The sequence below is a fragment of the Monodelphis domestica genome, chromosome 6 (assembly GCF_027887165.1).
Source record: "Monodelphis domestica isolate mMonDom1 chromosome 6, mMonDom1.pri, whole genome shotgun sequence".
In the NCBI taxonomy this organism is placed as follows: Eukaryota; Metazoa; Chordata; class Mammalia; order Didelphimorphia; family Didelphidae; genus Monodelphis; species Monodelphis domestica.
The window spans coordinates 50583441-50604362 of NC_077232.1; the positions used below are offsets into that span (position 1 = coordinate 50583441).

Sequence of the window (20922 nt, forward strand, 5' to 3'; positions counted from 1 at the left end):
ATTGTTCAGTTGTTTCAGTTCTGTCCAACATTTTGTGACCCTGTGGTATTATATGCCAATGCTGTCTATGAGAGGTTTTTTTTTGGCAAAGATTCTTGAGTGGTATGCCGTTTCTTTCTCCAAAGGATTAAGGCCAACCGAGGTTAAGTGACTTGCCCAGGATCACACTGTAAGTGTCTGAGATTGGATTTGAACCAAAGTCTTTGAACTCAGGAACCTGCCTGCCTCTTGCATTGCCCATACCTTCAAATACCCTTTGGTCCAGCCAATCTTACTTCACATCAAACATTCCCTCTCCCATCTCTCTGCCTTGGCCAGATTTATCTCCTATGCCTGGAGTACAATTCTTCATCAGCTCAAATGTCACCTTCCTCATGAGGTCTTTTTTTGATTCTCATCCTCCCAACTATGAGTACCCTCTTGCCAAAATTACTTTGCTTTCATAGAAAGGCCTATACAAGAAAGAAGCCTGTACAAGTGAAGGGAGCGCTACCCCTTTTAGCCCTTACCAGTACTGGGAAATAGAATCATTGTGCTAGAAGAAATGATGAAAGGGAGGGATAGATTCTGAGAAACCTGGGAAGACTTATGTGAATGATGAATGAAGAAAGAAGAGCAATTTATATAATAGCAACAGCACAGTTAAGAATTATGAATGACATAATTGTGACAAACAGACTTCCAAGAGGTTTGATGATGGCCCATTCTATCGACCTCTTGAAAGGTGATGGGCTGCCTCGCAGAAAGAGACCCACATTCCTTTCTTGAGTGAAGAAGCTACATTAGTGTGAGTGCTGATTTTGTTTAGTTATGGTTAATCACTTGGTTAATCACTTCTTCCCCCTTTTTCCTCCCAACACCTTTTCAGCTGATGCCCTATTTTGTAATGGAAATATTTGCCTCAATGCCAGGACTCCCAGGACTCTTTGTTGCATGTGCCTTCAGTGGAACCCTGAGGTAAGCTGCCTGAAAATTACTTGAAAATGAAAAATAATACAGCCCAGTGAATAGAGGGTCAGTGGTGGAGTCAGGAAGACCTGATACCTATTGGTTACATTACCATAGATAAGTCCCTTAACTTCTCAGTTTCTCCAGACAACTATTTGAGACTGTTACTCAAAGAGGAGCTATGGATAGAATAATGCTATTAATATATAAAATATATTTATATAATATAATAATAATTATTATTGACATTCTTATGGCACTGACTATATGCCAGGCATTATGCTAGGTCTTTATAAAAATTATCTCACTTTTATCCTCATAAAAACCCTAGAAGAAAGATTCTATTATTATCCCCATTTTATAGTTGAAGAACAGGAGGCAAACAGAGGTTAAATGATTTGTCCAGGATCCCTGGGCTAGTAAGGTCCTGTGGACAGATTTAAATTTAGATCTTCATGTCTTCGGACCTAGTATTCTATCCTCTAATCTATGTTAGTAATTTGAGTTTCCCAACTTGCAGTTACCTATTCTGAAGAAGTCAAGATTAAGATAGAAAAGAGAAAAAGAAAAAAAGAAAAGAAAAGGATTGTGTGTGGGTCAGGGGTCCAAATGTAACCTTTATTAAAAAAAAATCTAGCCATTAACTGTTCTGATCCATGATAAGTGTGGAAACAGATCTTCTTTTTGGCTTCCCTGTTCCTACTGTGAAATTCTATGATCTATCTGCTTTTTATAGTAGTGTAAAGTTTTAGAGCTAGATGGTACAATGGATTGAATGTCAGACCTGGAGTCAAGAAGATTCATCTTTCTGAGTTCAAAGCTGACCTCAGCCACTTACTACCTGTATGACCCTGGGCAAGTCATTTAACTTGATATGCCTCAGTTTTCTCATCTGTAAAATGATCTGGAGAAAGAGATGGCAAACCACAGCAGTATCTTTGGCAAGAAAATCTTAAATGGGGTCATGAGTGTAAGACATTACAGAAAAATGACTGAACAACAAAGTGATATGGATGTTGACGGGAAGATATTTCTCCTTCTAAAACACTCTGGGGAAGGAGATTGTTCTCTCAAACCAAGGCATAAAAAACTGGGAGAGCTACCAATTCCTCTGTGTGAACAGGTCCCTCTGTCTGAGGAAATAAAGAAATCTGCTTCATAGAGCCGGTCAGGAATCTAAATTAAAAAAAACTCAGGATCTGTGTCCAAAGACAAGGCTGCCAATGCTCTCGTTGCCATACCATGTAACAGGGGCAGGATAGAGCTCATAGAAACATTACTGCTGCCCACTGGGACAATCTCACATTAGGAGATGGATAAGTCAGATAAACCAATGATTCAACAAAAGTTAACCAGCTGAAAATTCTAATCACAGAAATTTGATTCTTTCTGAGATGTCTCCTAGCTAGGTGAACCAAAGTAATTTATTTAATATCCCTCAGCTTCATTTTCTTCCTCTATAAAATAAAATTATATTTTATTATTATACATTTATAATATATATTAATATAGCCTATATTATTACATAATATATTATGTTCTATTATGTTTATAATATTAGATAATCATCTGATTTCGAGTGGTAGAAATAAGCCCCAGAACAAAGATATATTACATGCTGCCATTTGCAAGATTTTAAATTATTTATTTCATCTTTGGAATATTGCTTGAAGGAGGAAAACTGTTGAGGATCCTCTTTTCTTGCATATGTATCCATGGAAGAAACCTTGAAACACCATATTAAAATTGAATAGAGTGGGATTGTGAGTGTGAGTTTGTTAGATAAACATAGCAGCTACAGCAATATTGGAAAAAATAACTAATTCACATAAAGGAAAGAACTAGACTCAAATTCAAATTGATTCCAGTTTGAATAATTTAAATTCCCCTATTACCTGCCATTTCTTATTAAAGAATACAGCCAAAAATATATTATGTTCTAAATATATTAAATATAAAAACATATTGCATATAAATTATAAATAATAATAATACACCTATATTTGTTAATAATAATTGTCTCAATATGCTGTTTGGAAATTCTATCTGTGTTAACAGCTCTGATGGAGAAATAATAACTACCACATCACAATAATAATAGTTAGCCTTTATAAAGAACATTCAAACCCTGAAATCTGAGAGTGGGAAGAAACTCCTCTCTTAAAATGAGGTTTCTCATGCATTGAATTTATGAGCTTAGAGTGTCCTGCAAGGCTGATCTCATAGGTATTTAAGATAATAAACTGCTTTTGGGGGTGGGACTGGGGAGGAACATCTGTTGGGAGGTGGTCTGGAATTCTCTGTCAATTTTAATGATAAAATGAAAATATTTCTTCATCAAAGTCATTTATTTTCATTTATGTTAATGAAGTTAAGGACTGTTTCTTTTCATTTATTACCTTTACCTTCTGTCTTAGTACCAATTCTAAAACAGAAGACGGTCAAGGGCTAGGAAATTGGGTTAAGCCAACCAGGAAGTGTCTGAGGTCAGATTTGAAAATCAGGCCTTCCTTTGACTCCAGTCCTGGTTCTCTATTTGCTGTGCTACCTAGCTGCCCTTTAGGACTATTTCTTTGCTTATCTGTATCACACAAGCCTAGCACAGGCCACCTAAAAAATAGGCAGCCACCAGGTCATTTGATATTTACATTTTAATGGCTTACTTAATTATTTATTATTATTTATTACTTATTTAAATATACTTTAACTTTATTCCTATTTAGTCTCTGAATCATTATTTCTTCTTCACTTGAGCAGATCTTTCTGATCAGTTTGCAGAAATTGAAGATCCAGAGTATTTTTTTAATTTACCTTTGCTTTTACTTCTTGCTATTTATTCCTTGAATCATTCTTTCTTCTGCTCTTGGACAGGTCTTCCCAGACAGTTTGTAGTTTGTCAGTGGGATTTTGTGTAAGAGAATGCATTATAACATAGGCGCAAAGAGCTTGTGTTTTCAGAGAGAATAAATAGATTAATTGTTACTAGCAGTATGAAAAGCTTAGCATCTGAATATCTAGTCTTCCTAGAAGCAGTCAGGGCAATTCTTAGCCCTGTTACCTCTGATACTGAAACAATAACATCCGCCACAACAAGAATGATAGCTTGACTTTATGGAGCCCTTCAAAGTTTGAAAAACATGTTACTTGTTATCCTTTTTGATTCTTATAATAGCCTAGTGGAATAGGGACTTCTTATTAGTATCATTTTTGTAGAGGGATATTAAATGTCTTGCTTAGCTTCACACTGCTGGCAAATGTGTGAGGCAGAATTCCAACTTAGCCCTTCCTGAATGTCTGAGTCCAGCGCTCAACCCACTATGTTGTCAAACAGGTAGATACCAAGGACTAGTCTGTATCATTAAATGCTACATAACCAGCAATAAATGCTATATAATTACTCTGCCAGGAAGTTGAAATCAGAAGCCCTTGAAAATGATGTGCATTTCTTTCAACAAACAACTCTTATCTGTCTTCTTCTATGTGTCAGGTATTATTTTAGGAGCTGGGAAGAGAGATCCCTGGCAAATGAATAAATATCCACTATGGAAGCTTGAAAATGGTAATTGATTAAGTTGTCCCTGACCTAGTGAGCTTAATTTAGTTATGAGAAATTAAAAAGAAAACACTTTATTTCATAGTTTCCTTGTAGCTCTATACTACATCTCTGGACCTCAGAGCAAAACTTATTTGACTCTTTCTATGGCATCTAACATTTTTCACAACCTCAAAGTATCCTAACGATACTTCACTCTCTGCTTACTTCATTCTAGATCAGGGGTTCTTTTTTTTGGTGAGTTGCCATTTATTTTTATTTTCCAAATTATAACATGTACATAATATGACAATAATATTATAAAAATGATTTGTCATACAATGTAATAAGTTATGCTTATTATATATAATATATATAACATATATAAATATGCTTCTAAATTTTCACATTAGCTATGATCCAAAATCTGTCCCACTCTGTTTTTCTCCCTCCTCAAAGAAGGCTTTATATTGTACAAATATTACCATAAAATGCATACTTTCCAGTCTTACACTAGAGAAAAATTCATGGACAAAATAAAGTGAAGAATGTTTTAATCTGTATTTAGACTCCATCTGTTAGATCAGAGGTTCTTAATCTGGGGGCTGTGGCTAGATTTTCTGGAGGTCTATGGACAAAGATAAGAAAAATTATATTTTCATTAACCTTTGGTTTGCTTTGCAATCTTATACATCTTATTTTTATGTATTTAAAAAGATCATAGCAGCAATGCAATGATCCAAGACATTTCTGAGGCACTTGTAAGAAAGAGCACTATACACATCCAGAGAAAGAACTGTGGGAGTAGAAACACAGAAGAAAAACAACTGTCTGATCACATGGGTCAATGGAGATAGGACTGGGGGTGTAGACTCTAAATGATAACTCTAGTGCAAATATCAATAATATGTAAATAGGCCTTGGTCAATGACACATGTAAAACCCAGTGGAATTGCAAGTAGGCTACCAGGGTGGGGGTGGGGGAAGAACATGAACCATGTAACCATGGAAGAATTGTATTTAATCAATTAAATAAAATAAAAAAAGAAAAGATTATTCTGAGAAAAGGCCCATAGGATTCACCAGATGGAAAAATGGGTCCAGGAAAAAAAAAAAGATTGAGAACTCCAGGACGAAACTGAAGGGAGCACCTGATATTTCCTGTCTCTGGAGAAGGTGGATGAGAGAAATAGAAATAGAAACACATCTTGCATTCAATTTTTTGTCCTATTTTTCCTTGCATCAGAATATACATACAAAGAATACTGGCTAGGATCAGATACTGGGCTCTAATTCCCAGAAGAATTAAATTAAGTTTAATTAAATTAAATTAAATAAAGTCATTTATTAAACACCCACCATATAGAAGGGATTGTGTTCCAAATCCCGTTCTTATATTTATTATTATTTTAAATAGCCATTACAGCTTTTTCTACCTTTAGACTACCCTAAACATTCTTTTCTTAGAAAAACAAATATTTTTAAAAAGTAGTCAAAACCAGTATTGACTAACTAAAGTTATATTCAAGTCGAAAGAGCCCTGAAAAGGTTCACTAATGCAAGCAGGTAAGCCCTTGTTATAGAGTCATTTTAGTCATGTCTGACTCTGTGACTCCTTTGGGGGGTTTTCTTGGCAAAGATACTGAAATGGTCTGTTATTTCCTTCTCCACCTCATTTTTCAGATGAGGAAACTGAGTCAAGCAGGATTAATGACTTGACCAGGATTTTCCAATTATAAAATATCCAAGACTAGATTTGAACATAGGTCTTGCTGACTCCAGGCTCAATACTCTATTCACTGCACCACCTGGTTGCTCCAAAAACCTTTGGAAATGATGTGATCTCAATGACCTGCTCAACCCACTGGGTTCATAGAATGATGGAAAGCTTGTGTCATGGGGCTAGTGGTCTCCTGTGTTCTCTCTCGCTGCAGCACAGTGGCCGCCAGCATCAATGCCTTAGCAACAGTGACTTTTGAAGATTTCGTCAAGAGCTGCTTTCCCAACCTCACCGACAAGCTGGGCACCTGGATCAGTAAAGGCTTATGTGGGTACAGTCAATGGACCTCTTATTCTACCCTGTTCTCTTAACTCATTCTGGGGCTCTTTTTGAAGTCTTCCCATCTCTAGGCTGGGACTTTAAATACAGGATTGTAGACAGACAGAGGCACACATGTGTGTGTATATATAGAGAGAGCTATAGTAATACCTAGTGAAAAACAGCCCGTGAGAGGTGCTGTGTTGTAATGGAAAAAGTATTCAGTTTGAATCAGAAGACCTGAGTACAAGAAAATTCCAAATGGGGTCATGAAGAGTCAGACATAAGTGAAACAAATGAATATGTATGTATATAAATATGTAAATGCATATGTACCCACATACAAGTATAAATACATACATGTATATTAAGTGCCCCAAAGAATGTATTATATTCAATTTTACATTGTTTATCTAATCTGATCCTTGAAACAGCCATGTAAAGAAGGAAGGAAATCAAATAATCAAATACATATTTATAAAGTGCCTACTATGTGCTAGGCTCTATGTTAAGATTTATAGATGCAAACGCCAAGAATGAAACAATTTCTATTCTTGATGAGTTTATATTCTAATAGAGGAGACAAAAATATATATGTAATATATTCAGCATAAATTGAACCAGGAAGTACATATATGCACATGGAGTAGTTAAATGGAAAGTATCATGGGAGGAAGGGTACTAGCAATGAGAGAGTGTTTCATAATATGATGACGAAGAAATTGAAACCAAGAGAAAGATAATTTGCCCAAGGCCAAATGGCTTTGGGGGACTGAACCCAGATTTCAGTACCTTTTTTTTTTTAATTTTTGGCTCCATCCAACTTCAAAATGGTGGCTTCTGATGGGCACACAGCAATCTGTGTCTACCTACCCCTTTTTTACTCTTATTCATTTCCCAGAAAGAGGATGTCTATATGTTTAATGCTTACTGTAGGTAAGACCCTCCTGAAACCCTGTTTGAGTTAATTTTCACAGGTTAGTATAGCATTCAACAAGATCCATTTATTTATTTATCAAGATACTTTTTGAAGCTGATTATTCTAGAGTCCAGCTCATATCACAAAGGGAGACAAGATTCCCAGAATTCATTCAAGTGACCATTCTCTTTTTCAGGCTTGTTATTTGGAGTTCTTTGTACCTCCATGGCAGTTGCGGCATCCTTCATGGGGGGTGTTGTACAGGTATTGTATACCTATGCGTGTGTGTTTTGAATTTTCTAATAGGATATAGGGATGTTTTCTTGTCAATATACAAATGGATGATGGTTGGGCTAGACAGCTTTCAAAACTTTTTCTCATTGAGGAATCTAAGTAGCACCAATGGCTAGAGTACTGGACTTGGGGTCAAGAAGACCTCAAATCAAACCATGTCTCAGACCCTTATGAGCTGTGTAACTTTAGGCAAGTCACTTATCTGTCATTCAGAGCTTAATAATAGCACCTAACTTCCAGGGTTCTTACAAGACTCTAGGGATATATAACATGCAAATCTTGAAGCATCCTATAAATGTTAGCTATTAAAATTGTTTTAGGATTTCAAAGAAATTGTATACTCTATAAATATAAACCACAAATACAACAATGGTCTTTAGATTCTACATTAATATTTCAAAGCTAGAACACTAGCTTCATCTTTTATCCCTTAGGGTAGATATTTTTTGGAAGATCAATTGATGCTTTATTACTGGGGCTAGTTTCTTTTCCCCTTCCAGTTGTATAGACAATTGCTTTTATCAACTTCCTGACTCTCCCAGGTATAGTAAATTGGAAGTCATTAAATTAGCTTTCTCTGCTATACAAAAGCAAAAGCAGTTTTGAATTAATACCATCAATCAGGAGGGAAAAATGCTAGGATTGTTTTATTAAGTACTAGTTGTGAGTAAAGGCTGCCTTCAGTCCTGTTAGTCCACAGTTCCTTAAAAAGATGTACATGAGTTGTTTATTTCTCTTGAAATAAACCTTGGGAAACAGTGGCTTTAGTCACACATTTTGGTGGATGAGCATTCTCAACCTGGAAGGGACCTTTGATCATCTTATGGAATCAAGGAATCTCAGAGATGAGAGGCCACATTGTTTAATACATACTACAACCAGAATCCCCTCTCCAGCTTATATAACATGTATTCATTCAGCCTTTGCTTGAAGATGTCTGGTGATGGGGAGAATCCATGATCTCCAGTGACCCATTCCAATTTGAATAGCTCCAATATCAAAGCTTTTTTCCTTTCCTTGATCTGCCTCTATGCAATTTCCAAGAAATTATTTCTATATCTTTCCTATGTATCTAAGAAGTTTAAATTAAATTTTTCTTATCTATTATAGCCAGAATAAAGTAAATGTTTCTTCCTTTAATTCTTCTTTTAGCCCAGTATCCCCAATTCCTTTTCCTTGATCCTCATGCTAGAGCATCCATAAAATGGAGTTAGAGAATTGGACTAAATGCTTTTTCAAGTTTCTTTTAGTTCTAGATTCTGTGCTGAAAGAAGTTTGTGAGTTGGGATTCTTTTTAGCTAGAGGAATCGGGGCAGTGAAGTAATCTGGGCAAGTTTTATGAAAGAGATGGCACCTGAACTAGGCTTTGAAAGATAAATTGTATTTTAACAGGTATAGATAGGGATGGAGAGGATATTCTAGACATGAGGGATATCATGAGCAAATTGGAAAGATAATGAACATCCAAGGGTCTCACCAGGACCAAGTCCAAATGAGATATGATTGTCTTCTCTTTGTGCCTTTTGTTCTGTAGGCTGCTCTGAGCATCCATGGCATGTGTGGGGGACCCATGCTTGGCCTATTCACTTTGGGAATTGTATTTCCTTTTGTCAACTGGAAGGTAAGAGCTGATAACCATTAGTGAAATATCCTCCCTTTGCCAGTCTCTCCTTATTTCCCTTTGCCTCAGGCAGCAGTTCAAAATTGAAAGATATCTCTCTATAGGTCTGAAAAACCATTTCCATTAGATAGGCAAATTGAAGAATCCCCTTCCCTCCTTTTCTCCCCAAACCCCTTTCACTTCCTTAATCAAAACTATTGAGGCTGAAGCCTAAAATTCTGAATAAAGAGAAAATTATGAGAATTCCAAACCTGTGTTATACAAATACAGTCATCAACTATTTATCTATGGTCTTATAAGTACTGAGGACATGTATGCATCTAAGTGCTCCAAAGGAAAAAAAAGGGAAAAATAGAAAGGACAGACGAGAGAGTAAGAGGACAAGAGAAGAGTTAGAGGAGAATAGGGTGACAGGGGGAGTTTTAAGAGAAAAGAGAGGAAGTTGACAGAGTCCTTGCCCTCAAGATGCTCATGATTGGGGAGGAAGAGAGACTAGGAGAAAGGGGAGAGAGAGAGACAGAGACAGAGACAGAGAGCGAGACAAAGGGAGATACAGAGAGAGAGAACTATCAACTGAGCAGAAACATTTCACTTCATCTAACCATTTAATCAATCAAATAAAACAATTTATTCTGCACCTATTTTGTTCCAGGCACTGTGGTAATTCATCTCCCTTACATTACAGATAAGAAAACTGAATCAGTGATTAAATGACTTACCCAAGGTCACATAGATATTAAGTGAGAAAGTTGAACCCAACCCAATAGTGCAAGATCTATTAACAAGAGCAAGAAAGCTATCATTTTGTTGTCCAGTAATCTATTAGAATTTTTAAAAATATTGTATCATAGTCTTTTTTTTCTATGACAGGGATGAATTCTAGCTCCTACTCTTGGTCAAGTTGTTCTATCATCATAGGTTTAAAGCTGGGAGGAACTTTAAAGGTTTATTTTAAACTTTAAGGAAGAAGTCCTCCTTCCTCCATCTCTGTCCTTCCTTTTCTCTGTCAGTCCAAGTTGATTAAATTCACTTTATTTTGATCAGTACAAAGACCAATTCATAACTCACTTTAACTGGACAGACAGAGCCAGACCGGGGATGTTAATTAGGCACTGAAAGTAGAAGAGTGGTTCCAGTTAGATCAGCCAATATAAGTCAATAATTTACCCTTCCATGGCCAAAAGGGAATGATTGATTGATCTAATGAAGACCCATAAAATTCTCGATTTTTAAATTTTCTAAGGGAATGTTCATTTTTTTCTAAACGTTGACCTTGTTGGATGGTCTCAGATTTGGAATATCTCCTTCCTCACCTCCGACTTGGAGGAATCCCTAGATTTTAAGTTCCTGGGAAGCAAGGCTTTAAGATTCTTACCTCTTTTTCTTTTGCCCCAGAACTTGGCACAGACTAGGCATGGCATCTTAGACAGGTTTTTCCCATTTCCCTAAGTTGTTAATTCTCTTTCCCTCATTAAATTATTTTGCCCATGCTTTGTATTTATTTGTATGAAGGCAACCTTTTTCTGGGATGGCCCTGTTTCATTTTGTCACCATAGTCAAAGCAACTAGTATAGTTCTTGGAATATAGTAGTTAATTAATGGTTGATTCACTAAATTGAATTAAGTAGATTTTGCTCTGGGCAAAAAAAGGTAGCTGATAAAAGATGTGAATGACAACTAACAATCATGTTTGGAGAATGATGATGATATAAACTTCCTGTGGAAGCAGGTCCTCCTTATCTCTGGAAAACTTGGCTCCCTGGGAATAGAGGAAAATTTACCTTTTCAGGAGGAGATACAACCATTCTGAGTTGACACTCCTCTTTTACAGTTTAAAATTCTGAAGCCCAAGAACCTGTGCACATGATGCTTTAAGTGAGGAACAAATTGGCTTCTAAATAAGGCTGCAGTGTGGGCAGGGTGGGGGGAGGTGGTAGGGGAAGGGGGAGATGAGAAGAGATGGGAGGGGAGCACATTGTCTCCAGGAGACAGAAACAAGAATGTAATCTATCTCCTCAACTCACCAGTTTTTCAACAACAATACTTATTTTTCATTCATACTTTGAAATGGCTTTTCAGTGTCTAATTTCTTTTTCTTTCCTGAAGGGTGCATTAGGGGGCCTCCTAACTGGAATCACCTTGTCATTCTGGGTGGCTATTGGGGGGTTTATATTCCCTGCCCCAGCTATCAAGACCAAGCCATTGGTTTTATCAACAGACCAATGCATCCAACTGAACATGACAGAATCATTATCCACAGCAGTTCCACCAGTGATTGTTAACAGGTATATTCACAACAAAAATGACTTTGGAGACTGTAGAAGTTTATTAAAGCAAAGTATATTTGTCAATGTTAGGTTTGATTGATAGATATTTTCTTTTCTCTGCGAAATATGAAAAGAGATCTGGAGGGAAAATTCTTTCCTCTTTCAAGAAGACCACTGTTTTGGAAGCACTCTAAGTGGGCCAGTCTGAGCCACCAGTCAACCTTGGTCTTATCATGGGTATAGCTCAGCTGGGAAAGGAGACATTTTGGTTTTTGAAGGGGAAGAAAGAAATATATTACTTCCAGGATCAAATTAGTGTGGTGCTTCTCTCCTAGAGTCTTCCTTTCCTTCCCAACCTTGTGGTTACAGACTGGCCATACTCCTTGCCTTGGTGCAAGCAATCTCAGTGTCTTATGCAGTGAAAGTTCTATCTACCCAATGTTTTTGCTGCACATAAAATAAAACAAAAAATATCAACCTGTTTACAGAGAAGAACTCTATTGGGAAAGAAAGCTTTGGATTTGGAATTAAGAAAAGCTGTGTTTGAAAATAGATCTGCTTCACACTCCCTTTGTAAAATTGGCCAAAGCACTTAACCTCATCTGCCTCTTCCAGTTCTAAATTCTATGAACCAAGGGGTCCCACTGGCTACCTCCAAGAATAAATGAGATTTAAGAGCAAATAGTTGGGAGTCAGGCATTTGCAATTTATCTGTAACTAATAGGGAAAGCCATATATAAACTTATGGGTGATTTCAGAGAGAGGAGTCTTGGAGAGAAGATCAGAGAAGATCTCAGAAATAGCCACATGTAGAAGGTTCAACTTTCTCTGAGGTCTTGAAATTTGAATTTATAAGTGCCTGAGGAGTAGGAAGGGCTACACTTTAGGCATGAAGGAAAACCTGTACAAAGACTCAGAGATAAGCATATCGGATGCTTTGTACAAGGAACAGTACATTCTGGCCAATGTGGCTACGAGGCAAATTGCATAAAATTTATGAATACATAATAAACCTGGAAAGGTAAGCTGGTGCCATATTGTGAAGGACTTCGAGTGATAGAGAAGTTGGTATTTTATCATATAGGCAAGAAGGAGCCCATTTTTTGAGCAGGAATTCCATGGTTAGCTTTTTGCTTTAGAAATATTTCACTGGGAGCACCTAGATGGCTCAGTGGACAGAGTCAGGTCTAGAGATGGGAGGTCCTAGTTTTAAATCTGGCCTCAGAAACGTTACAACTGTCTGACTTTGGGCACCATCTGCCTAGCCCTTACTGTTATTCTGCCTTGGAATGGATACTTATTACTGATTTTGAGACAGAAGGTAAGGGTTTTCAAAATGATCACTGGTAGCTATATTAGAAATAGGATTATTAAATTATAAACAGATGGATTAGAAATAGGAGAGACTAAGGGAGACAATTCCAATATCCCAGACAAGAGGTGATGAGGGCCTGAATTAGAATGATGACCAGATAAAAAGTAAGTAGAGCTAAGAGGAAGAATGAAAAACCCTGTAAGGTGGAACTGACAATACTTGGAAATCAATTAAAAACATAGAGAAAGGGTGAATTCATATAATGGTGGAACCCTTGACAGAATAATAGCATGAATAATTAATGAAAGTTTAATTTTTGCTGTTCTGTCATTTTCCTCCTAGAGAGTAGACTCAATTCTACCCTTTATAGTAAAGTAGCAAAGAAGGTGACAAGTCAAGGCATAACAAAGACAGACTTGACAATGGCACCAACTGATTGTCATGTGATGTTCTAAAATATTCTCTAAACTATCTAATAACCCAACAAATTATGGAATTACTTGGGCATTGTTGTCCAAAAGGGGGTCCAATGACTTGCTCATCATCCCACAGCTGTAAATAACACAGATAAGCTTTGAACCTAAGTGTCCTAAATCCTATGTCCAATATTCTTTCCACTATTCCATTCTGTCTCTTCCTTTAAAGAAGATTCTGGTTTATACTAACTGAAGTTCAGTTTCTTCCTTAGGAATTCATCATGAAAGATCCTGTAGCTCACAGGAATCATGTTTTTGCTTCCCTCACAAAATTTCAGATTTATGGCCAAGATAGCATCACTGACCTATTTTTGGGTCCCCCAATCTCAGTATTTCATCTTGTGCTTTGGTACAAATAATTTTCACTACCAGAAATGCACTCTCTCCTGGATTATTTCAAACCTCAAATCAAGTACTGCTTCCTTTTTTTTTTTAACTACTTTGCCTGCCCCAAAATTTTAGTAGGTAGGTAGTCATCTACTTGATTTATTCCCAAGGAGAACACAAGCTCTTTGAGGGCAGGGAATGTGTTTTCCTCCCTTTTGTCTCTGTATACTCAGGCCCTAGGGGTCAGGAATGTTTGTAGGACTGGTTTCAGATTTGGAAAACCATCTAATCCAACCCTATCATTTTATGGCAAGAATTCTTAACTTTTTAAGGTTAGTTTTCAACCCCTCCTCAGAATAATACTTAAAAATGCATAAAATAGCAAAATGTATAGAGTTACAAAAGAAAAATCGATCAATTTTCTAAAAGTTTATGAATTCTACACAAAACACCACTCTAGGAGAATGACCTCTAGTTGGCATAGCATGTGCGGCACTGTTTAAACAGTTTTGGATGAAGAGAACTTGACCTTTGCTCTTTCCACTCCCTCTTTACTCAGAGTATCTGATAGGGAGAAGGTACATTAAGAATCAATTACGTGATTTACTACAGATACAATCAGGAAAGAATTTGGCTCCAGTCCCAGCTCTGACATCTTAATTGCAGCACTTCATGTTGCTGAGATTCAGTTTCTTCCTCCATGAAATGGCAATAATAATAATAATACTTCCAATGCCAATCTTTCTCCCAGGGCTACTAAAGCACTATTTAAATGAGAGTTAGGGGTCTTTATTTTTTTTTATTTTTGTCCACACTTGTGCCTGCCATCTATAATTTGTCATTTTGTTCTCTGGATCATTGAGAAGTTAAGTGCTAGCCCGCTATCATTTATCAAGCACCTACTATGTGCCAAAAACTGTGTTAAGTTGCCAGGGATACAAATAGTGACAATAAATAAATAAATACAAAAATCTTGAAGATCTCACAGCCTGATAGGAGAGAGAAGATGGAAACATATGTACAATTATGTGTAATAATGTACAAAACAATTATGCCCCAAATTTTATGTTTAGAATATATATCAGAGAAATGGGAGGTATATTCAGGGGGAGGCATTAATTTGAGGAAGAAGGGGAAATACTTCTCACAGAAGGGGAGACTAGCAAAGTGAAGAGGGTGAGTTTCAGGCATGGTGGATGGCGATGCACAATGGCTATGAAAATGGTTGATGTTAGCCGGGAGGCAAGGGCTACTCGATCCCAGTACCGAGGGCTGAGTAAAATGTGAAAAGAACCAGCTTATGAAATGCTTTAAAAGCCAAACAAAAAAGTTTATCTTTGATCCTGGAGGTGACAGAGAGCCACTGGTGTTTATTAAAGATGGGCTGACACTGGCAGTTGTACTTCAGGAAGATTCATTTGATAGCTGAGTGAAGAGTGAGTAGGTTGGGAAGAGATTCAAGGCAGAGAGATTTCCTACAAGAAATAGTCTGGGTTGGGGGACAGCTAGATGGCTCAGTAGACTGAAAGCCAGACCTGGAGATGGGAGGTCCTGAGTTCAAATTTGACCTCAGATACTTCCTAGCAGTGTCACTTCAAGCAAGTCACTTGACCTCCATTTCCTAGTCCTTATTAGTTTTATTATTGATTCTAAGATGCCAGGTAAAGATCTTTATAAAAACAAACAAACAAACAAAAAATCTGGGTCTTCCTAACCCAAAGGTCAATCTTCCATCCAATATAACATTTGTGCAGTACTTGTCTATAACTTATAAAATTATTTTTCTGGATCACAGAAAGGATAAGTGATGTGTCCAAGATTATATAATTATCGCTCATCCTTCTTTTTGAAGAGTACTAATGACAATTACACAGTGTCAAGGGCAAGGTGTTTAGATTATGTTTCTTCTTTTTTTTTTTTTTTAAACCTTTACCTTCTGTCTTGGAATCAATACTGGGTATTGGCTTCAAGGCAGAAGAGTGGTAAGGGCTAGGCAACGGGGGTTAAGTGACTTGTCCAGGGTCACACAGCTGGGAAGTGTCTGAGATCAGATTTGAACTCAGAATCTCCCATCTCTAGTCCTGACTCTCAATCCACTGAGCCACCCAGCTGCCCCCTAGATTATGTTTCTTGATGCTAGAGACTTTCTTTTTTACTTTTTTGAGAAATAAGTGACTTGCCCAGGACTACATAGCTAGTAAGTGGTTGAGGGTGGATTTGAACTGTCTTCCAGATGCCAAGCCACCTATCTGCCCCTCTAAGACTCTACTATCTCTTTTTGTATGCTCAGAGTCTGGCATAGAGTAGGCCCTTAAGTGTGTATTGTTTCAAATTGAGTTGAAATTCCAGGACTTTCTGAATCCATACAATACATATTGAAAGAAAGAAATTTGGTTTAGTGGATACATAATTGGAATATTTGGGTTCAAGTCTGAAGAAATAAACTGATTTTGTGACTGGAAAAGGCAATTAACTTTTCAGTGCACCAAGAAACTCTCTAAAAAAATGAGATGTAGAGATAATGTCCAGTCCTAGTAATAGAGGGAATTTGCTTATCACTGTATCAATGGTCCAGTCCCTATCCTAATCTATATGTATATTCTTATTATTTCAGATGAGGAAATGACCTGTGCAGTAACATCTAGTCAGAAACAAAAACAAGGGCAGAACTCTCTGATGATACCATGTTTTCTCCATTTCCCATTCATGCTATTCTTGTTCAGTCATTTTAGTCCTGTCTAACTCTTCATGACCCCATTTGAGATTTTCTTGGCAAAGATACTGGAAAGGTTTGCCATTTCCTTATTTCCTTCTCCAGCTCATTTTTCAGATGAGGAAACTGAGGCAAACAAGTTAAAGTGACTTGCCCAGGATCACATAGCTAGTAAGGGGTCTAAGCTAGTTAGGATCTGAGGCCAGATTTGAACTCTGGAAGAGGAGTCTCCCTAACTCCACACCTAGTACTTTATCCATTGTGCCTTATTGTTACTCCTATTAATGCAACCATGGGCAAATAAAGTCATGGTGATATGGAATCCTGCCTCAGACACTGACTACTTGTATATTTCTAAGCACTTTGCTTAACCTTTTTCTCAGTTTCCTCATCTGTAAAATGAGGATAATAATGGCCCATAACTCACAAGGTTGTTTTGATGATCAAATAAGATTTATGAAGTGCTTTGCCAAATTTAAAACACTATCTAAATAATAGTTACTGTTATTATCAGAGATGATTATTATTACCATTATCAACAACATTAGTTATTAATAGTCATATTATTAAATAAAATTAATATTAATATCAAATAAAATTATTGCTAATGTTATTAAATAAAACCATTGTTAATAGTATTAAATATTAAAATATTATTAATATTACTATTATTATTATCATGAGATAACTGTTAAATACTATATAAAATCACCAATTATTATTGGTGCTTTCTGGGTCATGGAATCCTTGCTTGCAAAGTGAGTAGAGTCACAGTAGCTGCTCCACCTACCTCTTAGGGCTGATGTGAGTGGTACCTAATGAATGAGAGAGCCCCAGCTAATAGGAATAACTACTAAGATTGATTTGCTTGAAATAGCCAGGCGATAAAGGAAGATGTCACTTGCCTAATCAGACTCCATGAAAGGCTCCAAGGCTTAGCTTTGCTGACTGGTGAGATGCCCTGCGAGCCAGCAGCGGGTTCCGTGAGCCTCTGGTTCTTTGGGTTTCACCTTATCCAAGTGGCTTCCACCCTTCCTGTGATGGCTGGCACAGAATCCAAGGCCACGGCAGTAATCGCTTCTCTCTCTGTATTTCCACAGACCACCCCTGGCTGAAACTTGGTACTCTCTCTCCTACCTTTACTACAGTGCTGTGGGGAGCCTGGGATGCATCCTCGCTGGTTTCCTCATCAGCTTGGTAACAGGTTGGCATCATCCATCGAATGTTTCCGGCTCCAATCAAAATTAATTCTAGTTCTGGCAGAGCTGACCTTGTGTGCAGGAGTGGGATTTTGAAGTGGTCAAAAGGATGTGGTTCTCAGGGTACCAAACAGCAACTCTAGCCCATTTCCAAAAGTATCCATTTCCTTACCTATCCACCTTCCTCTCTGTGGAAAATAGTGCTGAATTTCTTTCCTAGGTGGTTTAACAGATAAATCTCCAGTTTGGACTTGGAATAGAGCAAACCTGGGTTCAATTGCCTCAGACACTTGATAGTTGAGTGTGGGCAAGTTACCTAACTTGCCTCACTTTCCTCATCTGTCAAATGGGTAAAAACAATAGTAACTCCCTCAAGGGTTAAGGATCTAATGAGAAAATGTATCTAAAGTACTTTGACAGCCTTCAAATTCTTTATAAATGTTAGTTATTATCTGGGGATGGTCATGGTCTAGAGTTGGATAGGAATTTAGAGGTCTCCTAGTTCAATTCTTCACTTTACTGCTTAAGAAACCAAAACCCAGAAACGGTAAATGAAACACCCAAGCTAGTGTTTGAATTGAAAGAACAGAAGACATGAGAATACAAAGAGAAAGAATCAGAGGAAGGAATGATCCCATTTGGGGTTTTCTTGGCAAAGATACTAGAGTGGTTTGCCATTTCCTTCTACAACTCATTTTACCCATGAGGTGAAGTGACTTGCCCAGGGTGACACAGCTAGGAAGTATCTGAGGCCAGATTTGAACTTGCAAAGAGGGATTTTCTTGACTCTAGGTCTAGCAGTCTATCTGCTGTGATACCTAACTGCCCTGGAAAAACCTGTAGGGTCCATCTACTTCTATTACAAAGGAAGGAAACTGAGCCCCAGAGAAGGCAAATGTCTTGAACAGGGTCACTCAATGCATTTGTGGTAGAGTGGAAAATAAAACCTGAGTCTACTGTTCTTTAGGCAAGGCTGCAAATGCTATTGGGAAATATTTTACAGGTCCAGAGAAAGGCGAAAATATTCAACCACAATTGATTCGACCAGTTGGGAATTTGTTTTGTTTTTGGTCTAAAAAATGTAAGACAGCATGCTGGTGTGGAGTTCAACATGATGGAGAGACAATTCATGTGAGTTGGCTTTTCACTGCCATAATGCCTATAATTTATCTCAAGCTTTGTTTTACAGTGGGTTGAATCAATTGGATTAACATGGGCAGCTGGAGAAGAGTCAAGTCAATAGACTAATGTCTGTTTCCCCCTGGAGGGAGATGCTAGTTTGCTCTTTAGCTTTCTCCAGGTCAAACTTTGAAATATGCCCAAATTAGAATTCCAGAACTAATCCAAGCCCTTTCCAGAGAAAGCTAATCTTTTAAAATATAGAAATCAAAGGACTCGTTTGGGGGGAAATAAAGGATGAATCCAAGGGTATTTTCAACAAACCCATAGATAAAATGCAGCTCATACTGGAAGAGAAGGGGACTTAGGGCAAGAATGCAGAAATGTGATTTTAGACTCTGAAATTCTCAGTATTAGTAATAACTGTCCATTTCACATATCAACTATAGAATATTTTGCCCAGAAATAATATATAGCATTTGTTGATTTCATTTCAAATTTGCTCCAAAATTTCTCAAACTTTCCTTTTAGCTTGGGAGTATTCCATAGGTCTTAATGAGAACTAATTCATTCTGTCAAATAGTCAAGCCTCTAAGGATCCTATGGCATCTTGGGTTTATGGAATGTTGGTTCCTAAGGTCTTTCCATGGGTTTCATCTTATATTGTGTCCCTTATGGGCCAGGATGGCACATGATGCTTTGGGGAGAAGCCATGAACAATGCCATAACCTTTTGCTTTTATTTTCCTCAGGAGGACCTTGAAAATGACAATGCCTGGAAACAGGGAACTGAATCTGCCCTGCAGAATGGATTCAAAGACAATCAGGACCATCTCCCTGGCTATAATCCTTATGAGAAAAGCTATACCAATCTGGCTGCTGAGAAAGTCACCCATTTGTAGGGACTGAAATCTGCTTCTTGTCCCAATACTGTTCCCTGCAACACAGACACACACTGAGACAGAAACATGCCTGCCCACATTCCCTTCCTCTTTAAACTACCAGTCTTGCTTTTGGGATTATAGTTGGTTGGTTGAAAAGCACGCTTACACTTCCAGGCAGTACACATTTCAGATATGTATTTATGTTTTGTTTTTTATGAATATGAATAAAGCAGATAGGAGACCTGTTTCCCAAGGATGCTCTGCTTTGGAAGGTACCTTCTTTTCTACCTGTCATTCCATTCATGATCACAACTCAATTAAAAGTTGATTTGAGGTTCATCAAAATCCTCAACTTTGGAAGGAACTGAGAGGCATCTTGCCCATCCCTCTATCAACATCCCTGACCAGTAGTTGCCAAGATGCAGCTTTGAAGAGTTCTAGTAACAAAGCATTCACCCCCTCCATGAGGCAGTCCATTCCACTACTAGACAGGTCTCATTGCTCACAATCCACCTACATATTTCAGATGGAATCTGTTCCCCTACAAGAGTGTGACTTCTACACGATGCCATGGCACACACTGTGGGACAGAGGTGTTGGATCTGGAATTGGAGGATGGGTCCAAACCATGGCTTTGCCATTTATCACCTGTGTGAAGAAGGTAATTTAACCTCCCTATGCCTTGATTTCTGCATTGGTAAAAAAGAGGGCATCACAATGTGGACTTTACTACCAGTCGCAATGCAATAATCTAAGAACTGTGGGAGAAGAAAGACAAACGAAAAACACATGACTTACCACTTATCACTTGTATATATGGGTACATGATTTGGGCTTTGGGCTTTAAAAGACTGCTTTATAGCAAACATGAATGATATGGGAATAGGTATCAAGTGATAACATTTGTACAACCCAGTGGAATTGCTTGTTGGCTCTGGGAGGGTGGCAGGAAGAGGGAAGGGAAAGAAAATGAATCATGTAAACATGGAAAAATATTTAAGAAAACTAAAATAAAACTTAAAAAAGATGAATTACATTTTAAGGCATTTATTTTGGCAATATTACTTTATGTTATCCATTAATCGCTTGTCATAATAAACAAAGCATAATAAAAAAAACAGAAAAGAGGGGAACATTATAAACTATCATTGAAATATTTTCCAATTCTATAAGGTTATGACACTGTAGCAGCCCTCCTTATATCTGAAACTCAGAATCTTGCCTATCCCTATGACATCTCTTCTCCAAACTAAGCTATACCCAATTTTTAT

At 37.5% G+C, this 20922-nt stretch overlaps 1 protein-coding gene across 2 annotated transcripts in view; it reads left to right on the top strand.

The window, feature by feature from the left end:
- Positions 1-20682, top strand: part of SLC5A12 (solute carrier family 5 member 12) — a 37314-nt gene extending 16632 nt beyond the window's left edge. For both annotated transcript variants that reach the window (XM_001380125.5, XM_016423459.2), the window contains exons 8-15: positions 869-957; positions 6415-6527; positions 7634-7701; positions 9266-9352; positions 11459-11637; positions 17551-17654; positions 18653-18780; positions 19520-20682. In XM_001380125.5, the coding sequence (XP_001380162.1) occupies positions 869-957; positions 6415-6527; positions 7634-7701; positions 9266-9352; positions 11459-11637; positions 17551-17654; positions 18653-18780; positions 19520-19669 (918 nt within the window). In that variant the 3' untranslated portion in view covers positions 19670-20682. The remainder of the gene's footprint in view (positions 1-868; positions 958-6414; positions 6528-7633; positions 7702-9265; positions 9353-11458; positions 11638-17550; positions 17655-18652; positions 18781-19519) is intronic.
- Positions 20683-20922: the final 240 nt, after the last annotated feature.